General features: G+C 45.8%; 1 protein-coding gene and 1 pseudogene across 1 annotated transcript in view; both read left to right on the top strand.

Annotated features, from left to right (window-relative positions):
- The first annotated feature begins 1,144 nt into the window (after window positions 1–1,144).
- Window positions 1,145–17,029, top strand: part of dph6 (diphthamine biosynthesis 6) — an 87,390-nt gene continuing 71,505 nt past the window's right edge. Inside the window, exons 1-3 of the mRNA XM_015969806.3 lie at window positions 1,145–1,291; window positions 1,596–1,687; window positions 1,867–2,051. Coding sequence (XP_015825292.3) covers window positions 1,269–1,291; window positions 1,596–1,687; window positions 1,867–2,051 — 300 coding nt within the window. The 5' untranslated portion in view covers window positions 1,145–1,268. The remainder of the gene's footprint in view (window positions 1,292–1,595; window positions 1,688–1,866; window positions 2,052–17,029) is intronic.
- The window catches only part of LOC139063929 (E2F-associated phosphoprotein pseudogene), a 560-nt pseudogene continuing 553 nt past the window's right edge, over window positions 17,023–17,029 (top strand).

Raw genomic sequence — 17,029 nt, 5'->3', positions numbered from 1 at the left:
AGAGCTTTTATCCCACAGAGACTGACTGGCAAGGCATTAATTTTTACTAGAGACCACTGCAAATGTGTAGAAAAAAATGAGTGAACTTGATCTTTAAAATGTAGATCAAATGATACTTTGGTGCAAGTTAGTTATCCTTAATTATTTTAATCAAAATTTAGCTAAACCACATTCCAATAATTACAAACACACTTTTGTTTGCAGGCTGTGCTGCCTGAATCATGGCTTAAAATTTTGCTCATCTGCAGGTTGTATGTCTTTCCAATTATTCTGAATCAAGAAAAAAAAAACACTAACAAAAACAAAAAAGAGAATCTAAAGTGAGGGGATGAAAAGACGTCTTTCTCAATTTTGTACTCTCAGACAGAATCAGTTGCCTTTGGCCTGCTTAGGGGTAGAAGGTGAGGGAAGCACACAAAAGCAGTGCAATTATTCTGCTCTGGCACAACAACAGAGAGCAAAAGGAGCATCAAAGGCTTTCCTCTGAGCAAAATAGGGCTCCCTCAGTGGAAAAGCACAACCTGTGAGCGTGAATACCAGTGCATGGACTTTATGTTACCTTCTGAGTCCTAAAAAGGTACAGTATGCATTGATAACAGAATTAAGTTTTTACTATATCACCCATCAGTGATATTACATGTAGATGTAATAATATTCTTTATTAGTGGAAAAATTGCCTAATTGAATATTTCTAAACTTCTGAAGGATAAATGCATTTCTTCATTATCTAGTGGTCTATAAATGAATAAAAAAACTAACTGAATAATTAATAAAAATTATATTTCTCTGCCTATTCAGTTTGTCCTTTTAATGAGCACTGTGAAGTATACATAAATATATTTACATTTTTAAGCTTTTTTAATTCATTAGTATTTTTGTTAGTCATTAGTTTCATGTTAATATTTTTGTGGTTAAAAATAAATTAATGCCATTCTAAATTACAATACTTGGTCTTAAACAATCTATGTTGAATTATCTTAATTGCAGTACTGAAATTATTTTAATAGGCTGTTTTGTTAATGTTTATTTATTGTAAAATGCCCGCGAGTATTCCTCATTTAACGTTGAATCAAGTGAGGTGGGGACAGAAGTGGGTGGATTTTCTTTCAGGCATATCAAAGGACATCTTATTTTGCTAAAGGGGTCCTGACTGAACCCGGAAAACTTCTCACATGTACATTCACCGGTTGCTAAGCGAAGTTATTACTCTTCTCGCTATTGTAGACAATAGTTTTGCGTTTAGACACTTCTAAAACGGATATACGGAGATGAAAGTGGTTGCACTGATAAGGTAACCGCAGCTTTCTGCCTCCTGTCGCAGATATTAGCGTTAGCAGAGAAAATGTTTACCTGTCACTTTTCAGAGCTGCATGTAATCGAGGGTGAAGTTATTACTCATAGAGATGGGCAGATCAAATGACAAGGTTTCTGTTTTATTTAATAAATGTCAAATTTCTCGTGCTATAATTGCAGATAGGTTCCACATAACCGTTTCTCTTCTGAACAGTCACAGTCCACAAACTCTGCAAACTGTCAATATATGACTCCAACTTGGATTTATCTCTGTACATGTGTCCTATTTTGTTGTGCTTCAGTGGAGGCAAGGACAGCTGCTACAACATGATGCAGTGTGTTGCTGCTGGACACCAAATTGTTGCTCTGGCCAACCTGCGTCCAGCTCAAACAGGTAAGAAAATTATGATTTTATCTTTAAAATAATCCACATAGATTAGCTGTTGTTTATGGTTATGCAGAAGCAGCTTTCGTGACATATGTGTGCTATTTTTTCAGACAAGTTTTCATTGAGACTTCATCCTTTTTTTTGCAATCACATGATTCACATACTTATTGTTTCTTATACAATAGATGAGCTGGACAGCTACATGTACCAGACGGTGGGCCACCAGGGCATAGAGCTGTACGCTGATGCTATGGACCTGCCTCTTTATAGACACATCATCCAGGGTTCCAGTATGGACACCAGCAGAGACTACAGCAAAACAGAGGGAGATGAGGTGGAGGACCTCCATCAGCTGCTGCACTTGGTCAAGGTCTGTGAAAAATATTTAGGAAAGACATTAATCCTATCAGGTATTTAAATTGATATGTTCAAAGATGCTCCTTACTTGTAGCATCTGTTATTTGTAATTTTAATAAGTAAGTAAGAGAGCTTAGCATGGCAGAATTTGGAGTTTTTTTATTTTTACCGATATTTGGACATCTCGATTCGGATTGGATGAAAGCAACTGACTCAGATTGCTCTGCAACATGGATGTTCCATCTCCACAAATAACCCAAGCCTGGAGGTGTTCTGCTGTGTGTTCAAGCTGCTAATGCTAATGGTTAGCTTCTACTAACCAAGACGTGCTCTGCTCTCAGCTGCAAAATCAGAACAGTCCTCCCTGTTGTGAGCCAAGATGGGTGAGTCCATGGATTTTAAGAGACAGTGTGATGTGGATTTATCAGGCTTTTCAAATCTTAACGTTTCACGGTCTATTTTCTCTCAGAAGCTATTGCAGGAGATAGGTGTAGGAGACTGTTTTCATGTTCAGCCTGCATGTTAGACTTCATTATAATCAGAAATTACTTTCAAACAATGTATTTTCAGTGTTCCACACCTTTAAAACATTTTAAAGGGTCATGAAGTACGAATAAAATCATGGTCAGATCAGGGTACTGCAGTCCATGTATCAAAATAAAGGAGTCAGCTCTGAGCAACTGTTGCTAATTACGGTTCAGCGCCAGAAGTTTCTAGATGACAAAGACGACATAAACAGTAAGTTATAAGTAGCTAAATACATTGTCATATCTGATGTTGGCACTCTTGGGTGTTTTATGGTAGGGAGTACTATGGTGGTATGACTCTGGTATTGGGGGAAGTGTGGTTGTTTGCCATCTTTCTGTTAGCTTGCTGTTATAGCTCTAAATTATACAGTAAAGGAAGTAAAACTTAATTGACTCATTATTCATTTCACACAAATATGTCATCTTAAAACTGAGTTGTTAGTAATTGAACAAGTAGCTTGAGATACTTTCATAGCCCAGTATGGCAATGTTCACACTGCAGGCAAAAGCCTTTCTTACTTCTGTCAGTTTTCACATCACAAATCCGCCTCTCCTGGTTCCGAGTGTGACTTATTTTCTTCTGCACATGTGGGCCGCTTTGGGGCCGCGAAGGAGAGAGTTTGATGCTGCATTTCAGTAAGAATGTGAACAGCCTCACCAAAACAAAAATCGTATTTACTCAAATAATAGGAATTGATCATCTAGCCCTGCAGCGTGAACGTAGCGTTTCCAATTCATTGTTAGCATTGTTAGCTCAATGTTAGCCTCTAGCCTTCTTCACCCGATGTCAGCGTAAACCAAAAAAGATGCTGTCGCTTCTTCTGGGTTGCTCCCGTTTACTGGCTTCGATTCTTTAAACAACTCTGGATCTTTTTGCCAGCTGTTGTCGAATTACAAATACCGGCTCTGCGGTGTTAGCTCAGCATAGACTCGGCAACCTCCCAAGCTCATAGATAGGAGAAAAACTGACAAACCGCAGCCGGCTAAGCAGGGAATCTGTTCCAACATGATTGACATTGTTTTAACTGGTTTGTGAGTATTTCACTATAGAATTCTTATACACTCACTGGCCACTTTATTGGGTACACTTTACTAGTACTGGGCTGACCCCCTTTTGTCTTCAGAACTGCCTTATTTCTTTGTGACACATGTTCAACAAGGTACTGGAAACCTTCCTCAGAGATTTTGGTCCATGTTGACATGATAGAATCATGCAATTGCTGCAGATTTGTTGGCTGCACGTCCATGATGCAAATTCGCCGTTCCACCACATCCCAAAGGTGCTCTATTGGATTGAGTTCTGGTGACTGTGGAGGCCATTTGAGTACAGTGAACCCACTGTCATGTTCAAGAAACCAGTCTGAGATGATTCAAGCTTAATGACATGGCACATTATCCTGCTGGAAGTAGCCATCAGAAGATGGGTACACTGTGGTCATAAAGGGATGGACATGGTCAGCAACAATACTTAGGTATGCTGTGGCATTGCAACAATGATGAATTATTACTAAGGCGCCCAAAGTGTGCCAAGAAAATGTTCCTACACTATTACACCATCAGCCTGAGCCGTTAATGGATGGATGGATCCATGCTTTCATGTTGTTGACGCCAAATTCTATCCCTACCATCCAAATGTCGCTGAAGAAATTGAGACTCATCGGATCAGGCAACGTTTTTCCACTCTTCTATTGTCCAATTTTGTTGAGCCTTTGCAAATTGTAGCCTTGGTTTCCTGATCTGAGTAGACAGGAGTGGCACCTGGTGAGGTCTTCTGCTGCTGTAGCCCATCTGCCTCAAGATTTGACGTGTTGTGTGTTCAGATATGCTCTTCTGCACACTTTGGTTGTAACAAGTGGTTATTTGAGTTACTGCTGCCTTTCTACCAGCTCAAACTAGTCTGGTCATTCTCCTCTGACCTCTGGCATCAACAAGGCATTTTCACCCACATGACTGCTCACTGGATGTTTTCCCTTTTTCGGACCATTCTCTGTAAACCCTAGAGATGGTTGTATGTGACAGTCCCAGAAAATATTGAGTTGCCACCATGTGATTGGCTGATTAATAATTTGCATTAACGCGCAGTTGGACAGGTGTACCCAATAAAGTGGCCAGTGAGTGTATATTGCTACTCTAAAGGAGACATGTTATACTAAACTCACATTTTGCATCTTTTTGCACTGCAGTGTGTATCTGTTCTGCATCACACTCCAAACGTGAATAAAATCCATATATCTGTTTTAAGTCAGTGCTTGGTTTTAGGAATTTTATGCCTAAAACTAAGCCATTTCAAAAAGTGACATCACACTATTTAAAATTTACATAGAACCACTGCTGACCTGTCAAAGCTGAAAGAGCAGTGACTCTACTCCTAGCCCCTCCCAGATATCCAAGCTCCATTGTTATTTATGTTTGTGTTGCTGGCTGTGTGGTATTCATTAAAAATGATTATTTCTTTATGATTTTGTCCTGTTGACATCATTAGGGGCTCGACACACGGGAGGCGACAAATGACCGTGATCAGCAAAATTCGTCGCTGTCGCTTTTATTACCTGACACACGGGAGGTGACCCGCGGCAGCGGCCAGCGGCAAAGTTGTCTACGCGTTCTGTTCCATGGTGAAATCGAAACTTCCGTTGTTTTGCTTGGCTGTGTCAGGTTGGAGGGAATTAAGGTTATTTAAGCGGTTCAGAGTTAATAAAGTGGTAGATATGATGTTTCACAAGGTGCTGTTAGAGTTATGTGAAATCTTACTTCTGATTTTACTATATAAAACATAATAATAATCAACTTCTCCTCCATGTTTGCTCGGAGATGTACGGAGCATCCTGTCCGCTCATTGGTCAGTGAATGAAACCTCCGTTGATTGGTCCTCGTCTGAGCGACAGCAATGAAAAGTTGAAAGTATTTCAACTTTCTGGGATCACGTCGCTGGGTCACCTGTGCACGACACATGCACGAGCGCAAAATTTCACACAAGTTTTTCACGTTTCGCTTAGTAGGAGGGAGACCTGCGATTGCGCATGTTTCATTGAAAATGAATGGAGGAGAGGCGATGTCGCCTCCCGTGTGTCGAGCCCATTAGACTGTGATCTCCAGCTTTCGCTGGATTGGTTTGCAGTCAAGTGTGAAGCAGCTGGAATGAGAATAAAGCTTCTCTAAATTCGAGACCATGGTCTTGAGTTGGAAAAGGGTAGAATGCCTTCTCCAGGTCAGGGATGAGGTCCTGCCTCAAGTTTAGGAGTTTAATTATGTTGGGGTCTTGTTCACAAGCGAGGAAAAGATGGAGCCTGAGATTGATAGGTGGATTGGTGCTGCAGTGATGCGGGCGTTGCACCAGTCTGTCGTGGTGAAGAGAGAGCTGAGCCGGTCAACCTACGTTCCGATCGTCATCTTTGGTCAAGAGCTTTGGGTAGTGACCGGAAGGATTAGATTACGAAGTTTTCTCTGCAGGGTGGCTGGGCTCACCCTTAAAGCTAGGGTGAGAAACTTGGTCATCTGGGAGGGGCTCAGAGTAGATCAGCTGCTCCACATCAAGAGGAGCTAGTTGAGGTTGGTTGGGCATCTGATCAGGATGCCTCCCTGGTGAAGTATTCCAGGCACGTGCAAACGGGAAGAGATCTAAAGGAAGACCCAGGACATGCTGGAGAAACTATGTATCTCACCTGGCCAGGGAACACCTTGGGATTCCCCCGGAGGAGCTGGCCCAAGTGGCTGGGAAGAGGGAAGTCTGGGCGTCTCTGCTTAGGCTACTGCCCCTTCGACTTGACCCCGGATCAGCGGAAGATAATGGGTGAATGATATTATTCCTTTTTTCAACCAAGTAAAAACTCATTGAGATATCAAATCTCATTTCCAAGAAAGACGTGGTTCAGGGAGGCAGAACAAGAATAATGCAGGGAATTACACATATTCACATGTTATAACAAAAGCTTAATGATGGATCGAGTAAACGACAGAGTTACAAAGTCTTTCAACATAACCGGTTGGGATGATTCCGTGTGTAAAGCAGTTACATTTGCCCAGAGAGTTGTTTTCTCCATCTTTTAAGTGTTTTAAATTCACCTAAAGAAATTAGAGTTGTAATCTTTATTTCCTCCTGAAGGTTATGAATACTTGACACCACTCATGGCAATGCCAGAAAAAAGCAAACATATTTTTTCACCAAGGAAAATAAGAAACCGTAGCAATGCACAATAACTTGGAAAAGTCAGTTTAATCTGATTGGGGAAATGTTAATAGTTAGATTACTTGTAACTAAAAAGAGTAATATCAGATTAATGCATTACAAATTGGTTGTGACATCGTTTGAGGTGTTGTGCAGTTCCTAGCTCTTGTCAAGAGCCACCAGTTTGCTTGGAAAAGTAAAAAGTTGTGTTAGAGCTCTCAGTCTGTCTCATTTCGTATGCTTTAACTTCGCTCCTAAGTGCAGTAAGTTTTCTGCTCGCCTCGCTCCGGAACATTAGTGCGCTTGCTGTATCAGGTGATCAAAGTTTCATGTGCAGAGTTGGAGAGAGGTGCCCTTCAACAATGGGAAAAAAAAAAGTTCCGTATTTTTTTCATCTCACCTGACAGAAGATCAGATACAAAAATTAATCACTGAATTAATATTTCATCAAACACCACGTTTGCCAGGACGCTGAGAAAATATTCATTTGATGGCAAATTATGCATGAGACCTCGGTGGTCCGGTGTGGTGCGGGGTGGCTGACTGACAGGTTTGAGATAACTGCGTGTGTGTTTAACTCACTGCTGTTGCTACCTGTCTGTCTGACCGCCTGCAGCCATGAGGAAGCTACCTGGACAGAAACTTCAACAGCACCAAGAGCTTTTCCTGCTGTCAACACAAGCTGTTTGCGCGGATTGATCCTGTGTAACACTTTATCCCCTCTGCACCCCTACACAGCCTCATATTTTAGCAAGATACATCAAAATTTAAACTCCTCCTTTGGGATTGTGGATCGGAGTTTGTTGTTGAGATGGGAGCTAGCTCGCTGGTGGAAATAAGAAGGATGGGGTTTTCTCGTGGTCCTTTGGTTGTGAAGAGGTAATGTAAGGCTGCTCCAGGGCTTCGGCTTGTCCACACATACAGCCTTCATGGCAAGGGCCATTCTGCGTGCCTGGAGGCAGTTTGCACACTCTTCTGTTTGTTTTTGCCGTTTTCTATAAAAATGACCGGGATGACACATTTAATTCTCACAGAGACGTTGATCCGGTGTTTTTTTGTGGCAATAAACATATTTACAGTTTAGTTTCAAGTTGTTGAAGTTTCACAATCATTCAGATTTAAATAGTAGATACTTCTGTTGCATGTGATGCAATACCGCCTCTGCCTGTGGCCATTTCTCTAATTGCAAAAGCCTGCTAATTTCCCATTTCCAGGGCTCCTCTGGCCTGACCTCAACAGTCAGACAGGCCATAGATCAGGGCAGTTGGACTCCCACGGGGCCCTTACAGGCCTGCAGACCTCCAGTCATGTCCCCATTTACCCTTCTCACCATCATCAACAATCCTGCACCGTAAACAACAGGCTTCCTCTTTTGCTTACTGAGTGATGGCAACCATAAGAATAAACCTCGATGTCTCAAGTTTCAGTTGCTGCTCTGCAATGCTGATTTCTTTTTGCTTTGCCTTCTCACTTATCAAATCGTTGGCTAACTAAAACCGTGTGCTCTGCATATGTTGAGTGGCCAGCTTCAGTAATTATTTCACTAAAGGTAAAAAACATTAAATAATGTCAAATATTGACTTCATGTTTTAGATCTAGTCAAGTTCAGTCTAGCACAAACTAGATTCATAGTCACTGAAAAAGTTTCAGGTGTTGTTAGGAAGTGAAGACATGGGTGGGAGAGTGTGATGAGATAACTGATAATTTGCTGTTACGTCATTATTGCTTTAACAGTTTTAGAAAGAATAAATACGTTCTGTTTAGGAAGTGTGATATTTTGAAATGAACTCTCAAAGAGGTTTGAATTAATTAGAAATTACAAGATCATGTATGGAAAAAGACACTTTCCTATAGATGAGTTTTTTTTCTCAAATCCAACGTTGAAGAGTCTTGGGTTAGTATTTCTCCTTCCTCCCCTTGTCCAGTGCCTCCAACCAACTTGTAGCATGAGCCAACAGTGCCATCTATGGATGGTTCAGACTCACTGAAGAGCCAAACTTGCCTGAGAACATCTTAAACCTCTCAGATTCAAAGGAAGAGATCAGATTCTTCAAAACCACTGTTGACGGATGGAAAATAAAATGTAATTATAATAGAAAAAATACGAGCTATCCTGGCAGTAGTGATAATGGCAGAATGACAATGTGGCTTTTACCCAGGTCCTTTGCTCTCATCGCTGGCTGTGCGTGGCATTGCTTTCTTTGAAGTGTGTAACTTGATCGACTTGCAAGCCACACCGTTCCGTGTCCCATCCTGCTAGGTGCTGATCTTTGAACTCATTCTTTGAGGAAAAAGAGCAGCTCTGGTGAAACACTCTTTACTGTACGTTTCAGTGAATAAAGTGCACATTTGCACCATCTGTAAGCTTGAAAACCTAAACTGGGATGTAAAGATCACGTTAGTTCAAGTTCTCGTTCTTGTGTCGAGGTCGCTCTGTGTTCCTTACAGGATAGCGTTTAGCAAGATATTTGCCCACACTTCAACTGTGCGGTTGGTCTGCTCTTCTTTGCATGATCCGCTCTGATGTGTGATACAGATCAACAGTGTCAGTCACCCCTGGCTGTAACGCCAGTCCCCTGCTGCCCAAAGCCTGCAAAACCCCCTCATATTAGTCATATCACATCCCTCATGTCCTATATCCTTCTCCCCATGCTCTGTGACCTGACACAGTGGCTCTTTATGCCCCGTGACCCTGCTTGTGTGTGTGTCTGCTGGCGTGCACGCCCGTGTGTTCAAGGTCAGGCCCAACTGGACCTCTTACTCAATAACAGGTCTATCTCTGTCCTCCTTACACACCTCTACCTTTCCATTTTCCCTCTTCTTTCAGCACTTCAGGTTCTACAGACCCCTCTTCGACTTCCAAATTACTGCCGGTGCACATAAGTAGTGTGATTTTAATTATTAGCTGCTCAGGACTTGAAGAAACACGTCTATTTTACAGCCCAAATATTTTGTATAAAAGCAGCACAACTTTTGAGTTTCAGGGGAAAAAATTGCTTCAGTCGTTTCATGTAACCGATGATGAAATGTATAAAAATAAAATTGCTTTATCACAGCAAACTCTGTAAACTTTGGGCTGATGAATAAAGACAAAGACATTTAAGCTCATTAGAGTGATGAGGAACAATAGATGATATACGCACATGTTCTATTCCGCCAGCTCTAATTAGCAGGGCTGTAACATCTCTGTCATACCGCGACCTCGCTTTGAGAGCGATGGAAATGTTACTTTCAGATCTAATTTCTTATCCTATAACGACTTTTCAGAAACCCTGGTCTTTAGTAAAAGTTCCTTTTTTTTTCTCTTGGATAATTTTATCACAGGTCAGTTAACATCCTGTCTCCCTTCATTCAATCTTTTTTCTTCTTCTTCTTTCTTGCAATGTCTTGGAAAAAGTCCTGAACAGACGCACTAAGACCTTTGACCTTTGTAGATGAAACAGTCCTGTCCTCTGCTTTGTTGAAACATCTTGTGTTTATGAGATAGTCCTTTTCTCTTTCTCTCTCTCTCTCTCTTTCTCTCTCTCTCTCTCTCTCTCTCTCTCTCTCTCTCTCTCTCTCTCTCTCTCTCTCACACACACACACACACGCACACACACACACCTTTTTCCTTCTTTCCATGTTTCTCCTGACCTTTATTAAGCACACACTTCCCCCCATCTCATTCTCAGCAGCTCCATTATTGACATCAGCACACAAGAGCGGGGCCCTCTGAGATCGTCCAGGCAGTCCAAACATTCTTTTACACTTTTCCCTCTTTCCTTTCTTCAACTTTCCCTCCATTGTCTTGCTGTCGCACTTTCATCCGGACCCTTCAGAAGCTTTGCACCTTCTTGTTGCAAGTGTCCGGATGGAGGCGCCTCCTGCTGTGAGATTGGAGGAGAGCAGAGAGACAGAGAAGGAGGAGGATTCTCTCTTGTTGGACCAGGAGCTCTGTTGTATTGATTAGGCAGCTGAGGTGTTGTGAGACAAGATGTTGAGGAGGGGTGTGAACCATGAAAGGAAGGGGGGTCGAAATCAAACATCCAGGCGCTCTCTGATTACCAGTATGGTGCCGCATTAGACGTACATCGGGGGCCAAACAGGAAAATGAATTTCTTTAAAAAGCTGCTTAATACATAAATCATGACCTCTGGGGTCACAGCAAGGGTTTAGAAGATCAGATCAATAACAAAGCTAATGCATGCTTGTTGGAGGTGGTTTGTGGCACAGAGAGACCTCTAAATGGAGTTATTGGAAGTAGCTTACAAGCAGTTTAGAGCCAACAAATGATCATAGTCTGATATATTTTTTTCTGTTTTTCTGCTAAGTTTAAAGTGCTTTCTTTAAGGCTTTACAGCACAAGCAAGTATAGATTCTCTCAAACAATCGTCTTTCTCTACTGCATCTTTGTGATAGCCATTGTTATCATTTCCCTTCGTTTGAGAATCTTGTATTTATGTTGGTCGCCGCCGAGGCAGTGAGGTTGAGATTGCAGGCTTGTTTTGCACACGAGGAAGGATAGCATTAGCGTGGAGATAATGGCCCTGTGTATTGTTCACCGGCCGTGTGGAAGTGGTGGGACAGGATCTATTAGATACAGGCCCATTTCCCACCAACTGACGCTACCAGTCCCCGCAAACATTAGATAAAGAGTCAAGCCTCAAGCCTTTGTAATTTGTTTGTATTTTTCTGCTTAATGTACTTTGCTCAATCTTGTTTGGTGATGATGGAAGCTGATAGCCTTATCTTGCTTTGCCAAGGGCATGAGCCACCTCAGTCTGCTCAGTTGAACATTGTCCTGATGAGGAACGAACATTTTTTTTGTTATTTTCCTGTGGCTTTCTTTTTTCTTTTTTTTTCCTCGTGTCCTGTCTGGCTGTGAAGCAAACAGAATTGATGTCTGAATGCTGGTGACAAGCCTTACAGATTTACTCTCAGGTGGAGCATCAAAGCGTCTGCTTTTAATGTCACGCCTGATACTTAAAACTTCATTGTTATTGTTTTTTATATGCTTTATAATTTCAACCAGACACGGAGAGAGAGGTGAAAGAGAAAGGAAGAGACAAAAGGAGGCAGGGTGTCCACAAAGATAAACAATCAATGATGAACAAGAGTCTGCTTCTAGACCTGCAGAAAGAGAAAAACAACACACAACAACACAACTAGAGCAAGCTATCACTGTGTCAACCTGATGAGGAAATATAAAGTCAACATTGTTTTACTGAACAATCACACGATAATAAATCACAGTGTATTCAGTGCCAACCACAGCCTTAAGACATGTGTTGAACGTGCCCAAGTCCATACTAATGAGAGCACCATGTGAGCACCTGTGTGTGTACACACACTTGTATATGTAAGGTTTCTCTATAGGAGCGTCCAATAGAGAGTGTGAGGGGCCACAGATCTGCCCCCCAAAGATGTGTAGGAGATGGAGGGAGCGCCAAGTCCCACAGATCCAGGAGCTGCTCCAGAGCACAAGGACCCCAGGGAGACTGCAACCAGAAAAGCCTCAGCCCCCTCTCAAGAGGCACAGAGGATTGCCCCGGGGGGTCACAACCAGCAGCCGGCAGAGTCGCGGGAGATATCAGCGGCAAGTCCACAGGCCCACCCGCAGCCTCCCACCCCCAAGCCGGCCGAGCCCGGAACCCAGCGACCTGGGACCCAGAGGTGACCATCCCCGCTGGGGACCCAACAGAGCCCAGGGACTCAGATCCCACCAGGCAGCCACCGGGATCGATCAGGCAGACTCCAAAAATCTTAAACCCTCTGACCCGTGAGCCGTGAACACTCAGGCAGACCAAGGCACCCCACTCCACCCCAAATGTGGCAGGGGGAGGGTAGGCGAAGATGTGTAGTACCACAAGAAGTCCAAGGAGAGGGGAGGAGTTCAAGACCCCACCTGACATATACAGCCATAAACAGACACAGTCACACACTCCCTCCCTCATGCTCACACATACACATACAACCTAAGACTTACAAAAGTTAACGCTAGACACCCACTCATGCTCCCCATACACACCCTATTCTCTCTGGTCCCGGTACTGCTGCACAAGGGGTACAACCATCACTGGTTCCCAGATTTTGCCCCTTTCTGCTGGGGTGATGATGAGCAGGCACCCCCGCCCAACGCTGTGGCTTTCTTTGATACTGGATACATTATGGGTATTTGCTGATTTGTGTTTGAGTTACCAGCTAAAACAGTACAGTATGATTTGATGTGAAAATTAAATATTTCAAATTTAAGGATGCTTGAGGTGTCCAATACCATACCAGAAAGTTTGTGCTGCCTTCAACCTCATTCCCTATGTAAGTTAGGAATGTTGTAAATACCAAGGAGTAGTCTGAGAAACGCTGTGATAACAAGTCCGAAGAGCTGTAGCTCACTAAGACATTCCTTCCTTAAATTTTAATGTCCCCCTTCACCTTTGGCAAATATAAATGTTGGTGGCGATAATGCTAACGTCATTACAATGCTAGCCCAAGCTACTGCCTATAGAGCTCCGGACGTCACGTGGCTCTCAGAGAGTAGACGCCATGTTGGCAGGCAACAAAGGTAAACAAAATGAATGGGATCTGCTTGGATTTTACTCCGTCAGAGTTTACTTCACACTTTAAAACCAAAGAAATTGTTTTATATAGTCAATAATTAAATAGACTAAACATCTCCAACCCTTACCATGCCCCTGGGATACTTTTTAAAAACGCCAGAAGCTGTCGGAGCGGACCTGGCCAGGGAATGCCTTGGGATTTCCCCGGAGTAGCTGGCCCAAGTGGCTGGGGAGAGGGAAGTCTGGGCCTCTTGACTTAGGCTACTGCCCTTGCGACCCGACTCCTGATAAGCGGAAGAAAATGGATGGATGGATGGACAAATAACAGATTTACACGTAAGTAGTTTAAATAGAGTGCTGTGCTGTTTGAATGTATAAACGGAACGCCAAGAGAAATCACCAGTCTGATTTTTTCTCGTCTCGTCTCTCGTCTCGTCTTCCTCCGCTTATCCGGGTCCGGGTCGCGGGGGCAGCATCCCAACTAGGGAGCTCCAGGCCGTCCTCTCCCCGGCCTTGTCCACCAGCTCCTCCGGCAGGACCCCAAGGCGTTCCCGGACCAGATTGGAGATGTAACCTCTCCAACGTGTCCTGGGTCGACCCGGGGGCCTTCTGCCGGCAGGACATGCCCGAAACACCTCCCCGGGGAGGCGTCCAGGAGGCATCCTAACCAGATGCCCAAACCACCTCAACTGGCTCCTTTCGATCCGGAGGAGCAGCGGTTCTACTCCGAGTCCCTCCCGAATGTCTGAGCTCCTCACCCTATCTCTAAGGCTGAGCCCGGCCACCCTACGGAGGAAACTCATTTCGGCCGCTTGTATCCGCGATCTCGTTCTTTCAGTCATTACCCAAAGCTCATGACCATAGGTGAGGATTGGGGCGTAGATCGACCGGTAAATCGAGAGCCTGGCTTTCTGGCTCAGCTCCCTCTTCCCCACGACAGATCGGCTCAGCGTCCGCATCACTGCAGACGCCGAACCAATCCGCCTGTCGATCTCCCGATCCCTCCTACCCTCACTCGTGAACAAGACCCCGAGATACTTAAACTCCTCCACTTGAGGTAGGACCTCTCCCCCGACCCGGAGGTGGCAAGCCATCCTTTTCCGGTCGAGAACCATGGTCTCAGATTTGGAGGTGCTGATCCTCATCCCAGCCGCTTCACATTCGGCCGCGAACCTACCCAGCAAGAGCTGAAGGTCAGAGCTGGATGAAGCTAGGAGGACCACATCATCCGCAAAAAGCAGAGACGAGATTCTCCTGCCACCAAACTCGACACACTCCACACCACGGCTGCGTCTAGAAATTCTGTCCATAAAAGTGATGAACAGAACCGGTGACAAAGGGCAGCCCTGGCGGAGTCCAACCCTCACTGGGAACAGGTCCGACTTACTACCGGCTATGCGGACCAAACTCACGCTCCTCTGGTAAAGGGACTGAATGGCCCTTAACAGAAAGCCACCCACCCCATACTCCTGGAGCGTCCCCCACAGGGTGCCCCTGGGGACACGGTCATAAGCCTTCTCCAAATCCACAAAGCACATGTGGATTGGTTGGGCAAACTCCCATGCCCCCTCCATCACCCTTGCAAGGGTATAGAGCTGGTCCACAGTTCCACGGCCAGGACGAAAACCACATTGCTCCTCCTCTATCTGAGATTCAACTATCGATCGGACCCTCCTCTCCAGTACCTTGGCGTAGACCTTTCCAGGGAGGCTGAGGAGTGTGATCCCCCTATAGTTGGAACACACCCTCAGGTCACCCTTCTTAAAGATGGGGACCACCGCCCCAGTCTGCCACTCCCTAGGAACTTCCCCCGATGACCACGCAATGTTGCAGAGACGTGTCAACCATGACAGCCCTACAACATCCATAGCCTTGAGATACCCAGGACGAACCTCATCCGCCCCCGGGGCTCCGCCGCTGTGTAGTTGTTTGACTACCTCAGCAACTTCTGCCCCCGAGATCGGACAGTCCATCCCCAGGCCTCCCAGCTCTGGTTCCTCCTCGGAATGCGCATTGGTGGGATTGAGGAGCTCCTCAAAGTATTCCTTCCACCGTCCGACTATAGCCTCAGTTGACGTCAGCAGCTCCCCATCCCCACTGTAAACAGTGTGAGCGAGTTGCTGCCTTCCTCTCCCGAGGCGCCGGACAGTTTGCCAGAACCTCTTTGGAGCCGATCGATAGTCTTTCTCCATGGCCTCACCAAACTCCTCCCACGCCCGAGATTTTGCCTCGGCAACTGCCACTGCTGCACCCCGCTTGGCTATCCGGTACCTGTCTGCTGCCTCCGGAGACCCACAGACCAGCCACGCCCTGTAGGCCTCCTTCTTCAGCCTGACGGCTCCCCGAACCTCTGGTGTCCACCAGCGGGTACGGGGGTTGCCACCACGACTGGCACCGGCCACCTTACGACCACAGCTAGCAACAGCCGCCTCGACAATCGCAGAGTGGAACAAGGCCCACTCGGACTCAATGTCCCCCACTGCTCTCGGGACGTGGTCAAAGCTCTGCCGGAGGTGGGAGTTGAAGACCGTCTTGACAGGTTCTTCTGCCAGGCGTTCCCAGCAGACCCTCACTATGCGTTTGGGTCTGCCAGGTCTACGCGGCATGTTCCCTTGCCATCTGATCCAACTCACCACCAGGTGGTGATCAGTTGACAGCTCCGCCCCTCTCTTCACTCGGGTGTCCAAAACATACGGCCGCAGGTCAGATGATACGACTACAAAATCTATCATCGACCTGTGACCTAGGCTGCCCTGGTACCAAGTGTACCGGTGGGCATCCTTATGTTCGAACATGGTGTTCGTTATGGCCAAACTGCGGCTTGCACAGAAGTCCAATAACAAAACACCGCTCGAGTTCTGATCAGGTGGGCCGTTCCTCCCAATCACACCCCTCCAGGTCAAGCTGTCATTGCCCACGTGAGCATTGAAGTCCCCCAGCAGGACAATGGAGTCCCCTGATGGAGCACTATCTAGCACTCGTCCCAGGGACTCCAAAAAGGGTGGGTACTCTGAACTGATATTTGGCCCATAAGCACAAACAACAGTCAGGACCCGTTCCCCGACCCGAAGGCGCAAGGAAGCTACCCTCTTGTCCCCCGGGGTAAACCCCAACACACAGGCAGAGAGTCTCGGGGCTAACAAAAAGCCAACCCCAGCCCTCCGCCTCTCACCCGGAGCAACTCCAGCAAAGTAGAGTGTCCAACCCCTCTCCAGGTCTCGGGTTCCAGAGCCAATGCTATGTGTCGAGGTGAGTCCGACTATATCTAGCCGGTACCGCTCAACCTCTGCCACAAGCTCCGGCTCCTTCCCCGCCAGCGAGGTGACGTTCCATGTCCCAAAAACTAGTTTTCTTGTCCGGGGATTGGACCGCCAAGGCTCCCGCCTTGGTCTGCCACCCGATTCACATTGCACCGGACCCTTCATGTTCCTCCTGCGGGTGGTGGGTCCACAGTTGGACGAGCCCATGTATCCGGTTCGGGCTGGGCCCGGCCGGGCCCCATGGGCGAAAGCCCGGCCACCAGGCGCTCGCTCACGGGCCCCAACCCCAGGCCTGGCTCCAGGGTGGGACCCCGGTAACCCTCCGGGCCGGGTACTCCGACTCTTCGTTTTAACCGCCATGAAAGATCCTTCGAACCGTTCTTTGTCTCACCCTTCACCTAAGACCAATTTGTCATGGGAGACCCTACCAGGGGCACTAAGTGCCCCAGACAACATAGCTCCTAGGATCATTAGGGCACTCAAACTCTTCCACCACGATAAGG

The sequence above is a fragment of the Nothobranchius furzeri genome, chromosome 18 (genome assembly GCF_043380555.1).
Source record: "Nothobranchius furzeri strain GRZ-AD chromosome 18, NfurGRZ-RIMD1, whole genome shotgun sequence".
Classification (NCBI taxonomy): Eukaryota; Metazoa; Chordata; class Actinopteri; order Cyprinodontiformes; family Nothobranchiidae; genus Nothobranchius; species Nothobranchius furzeri.
The sequence above is the reverse complement of the archived record's forward strand: the minus strand, read 5'-3'. Positions and strand labels throughout refer to the sequence as shown.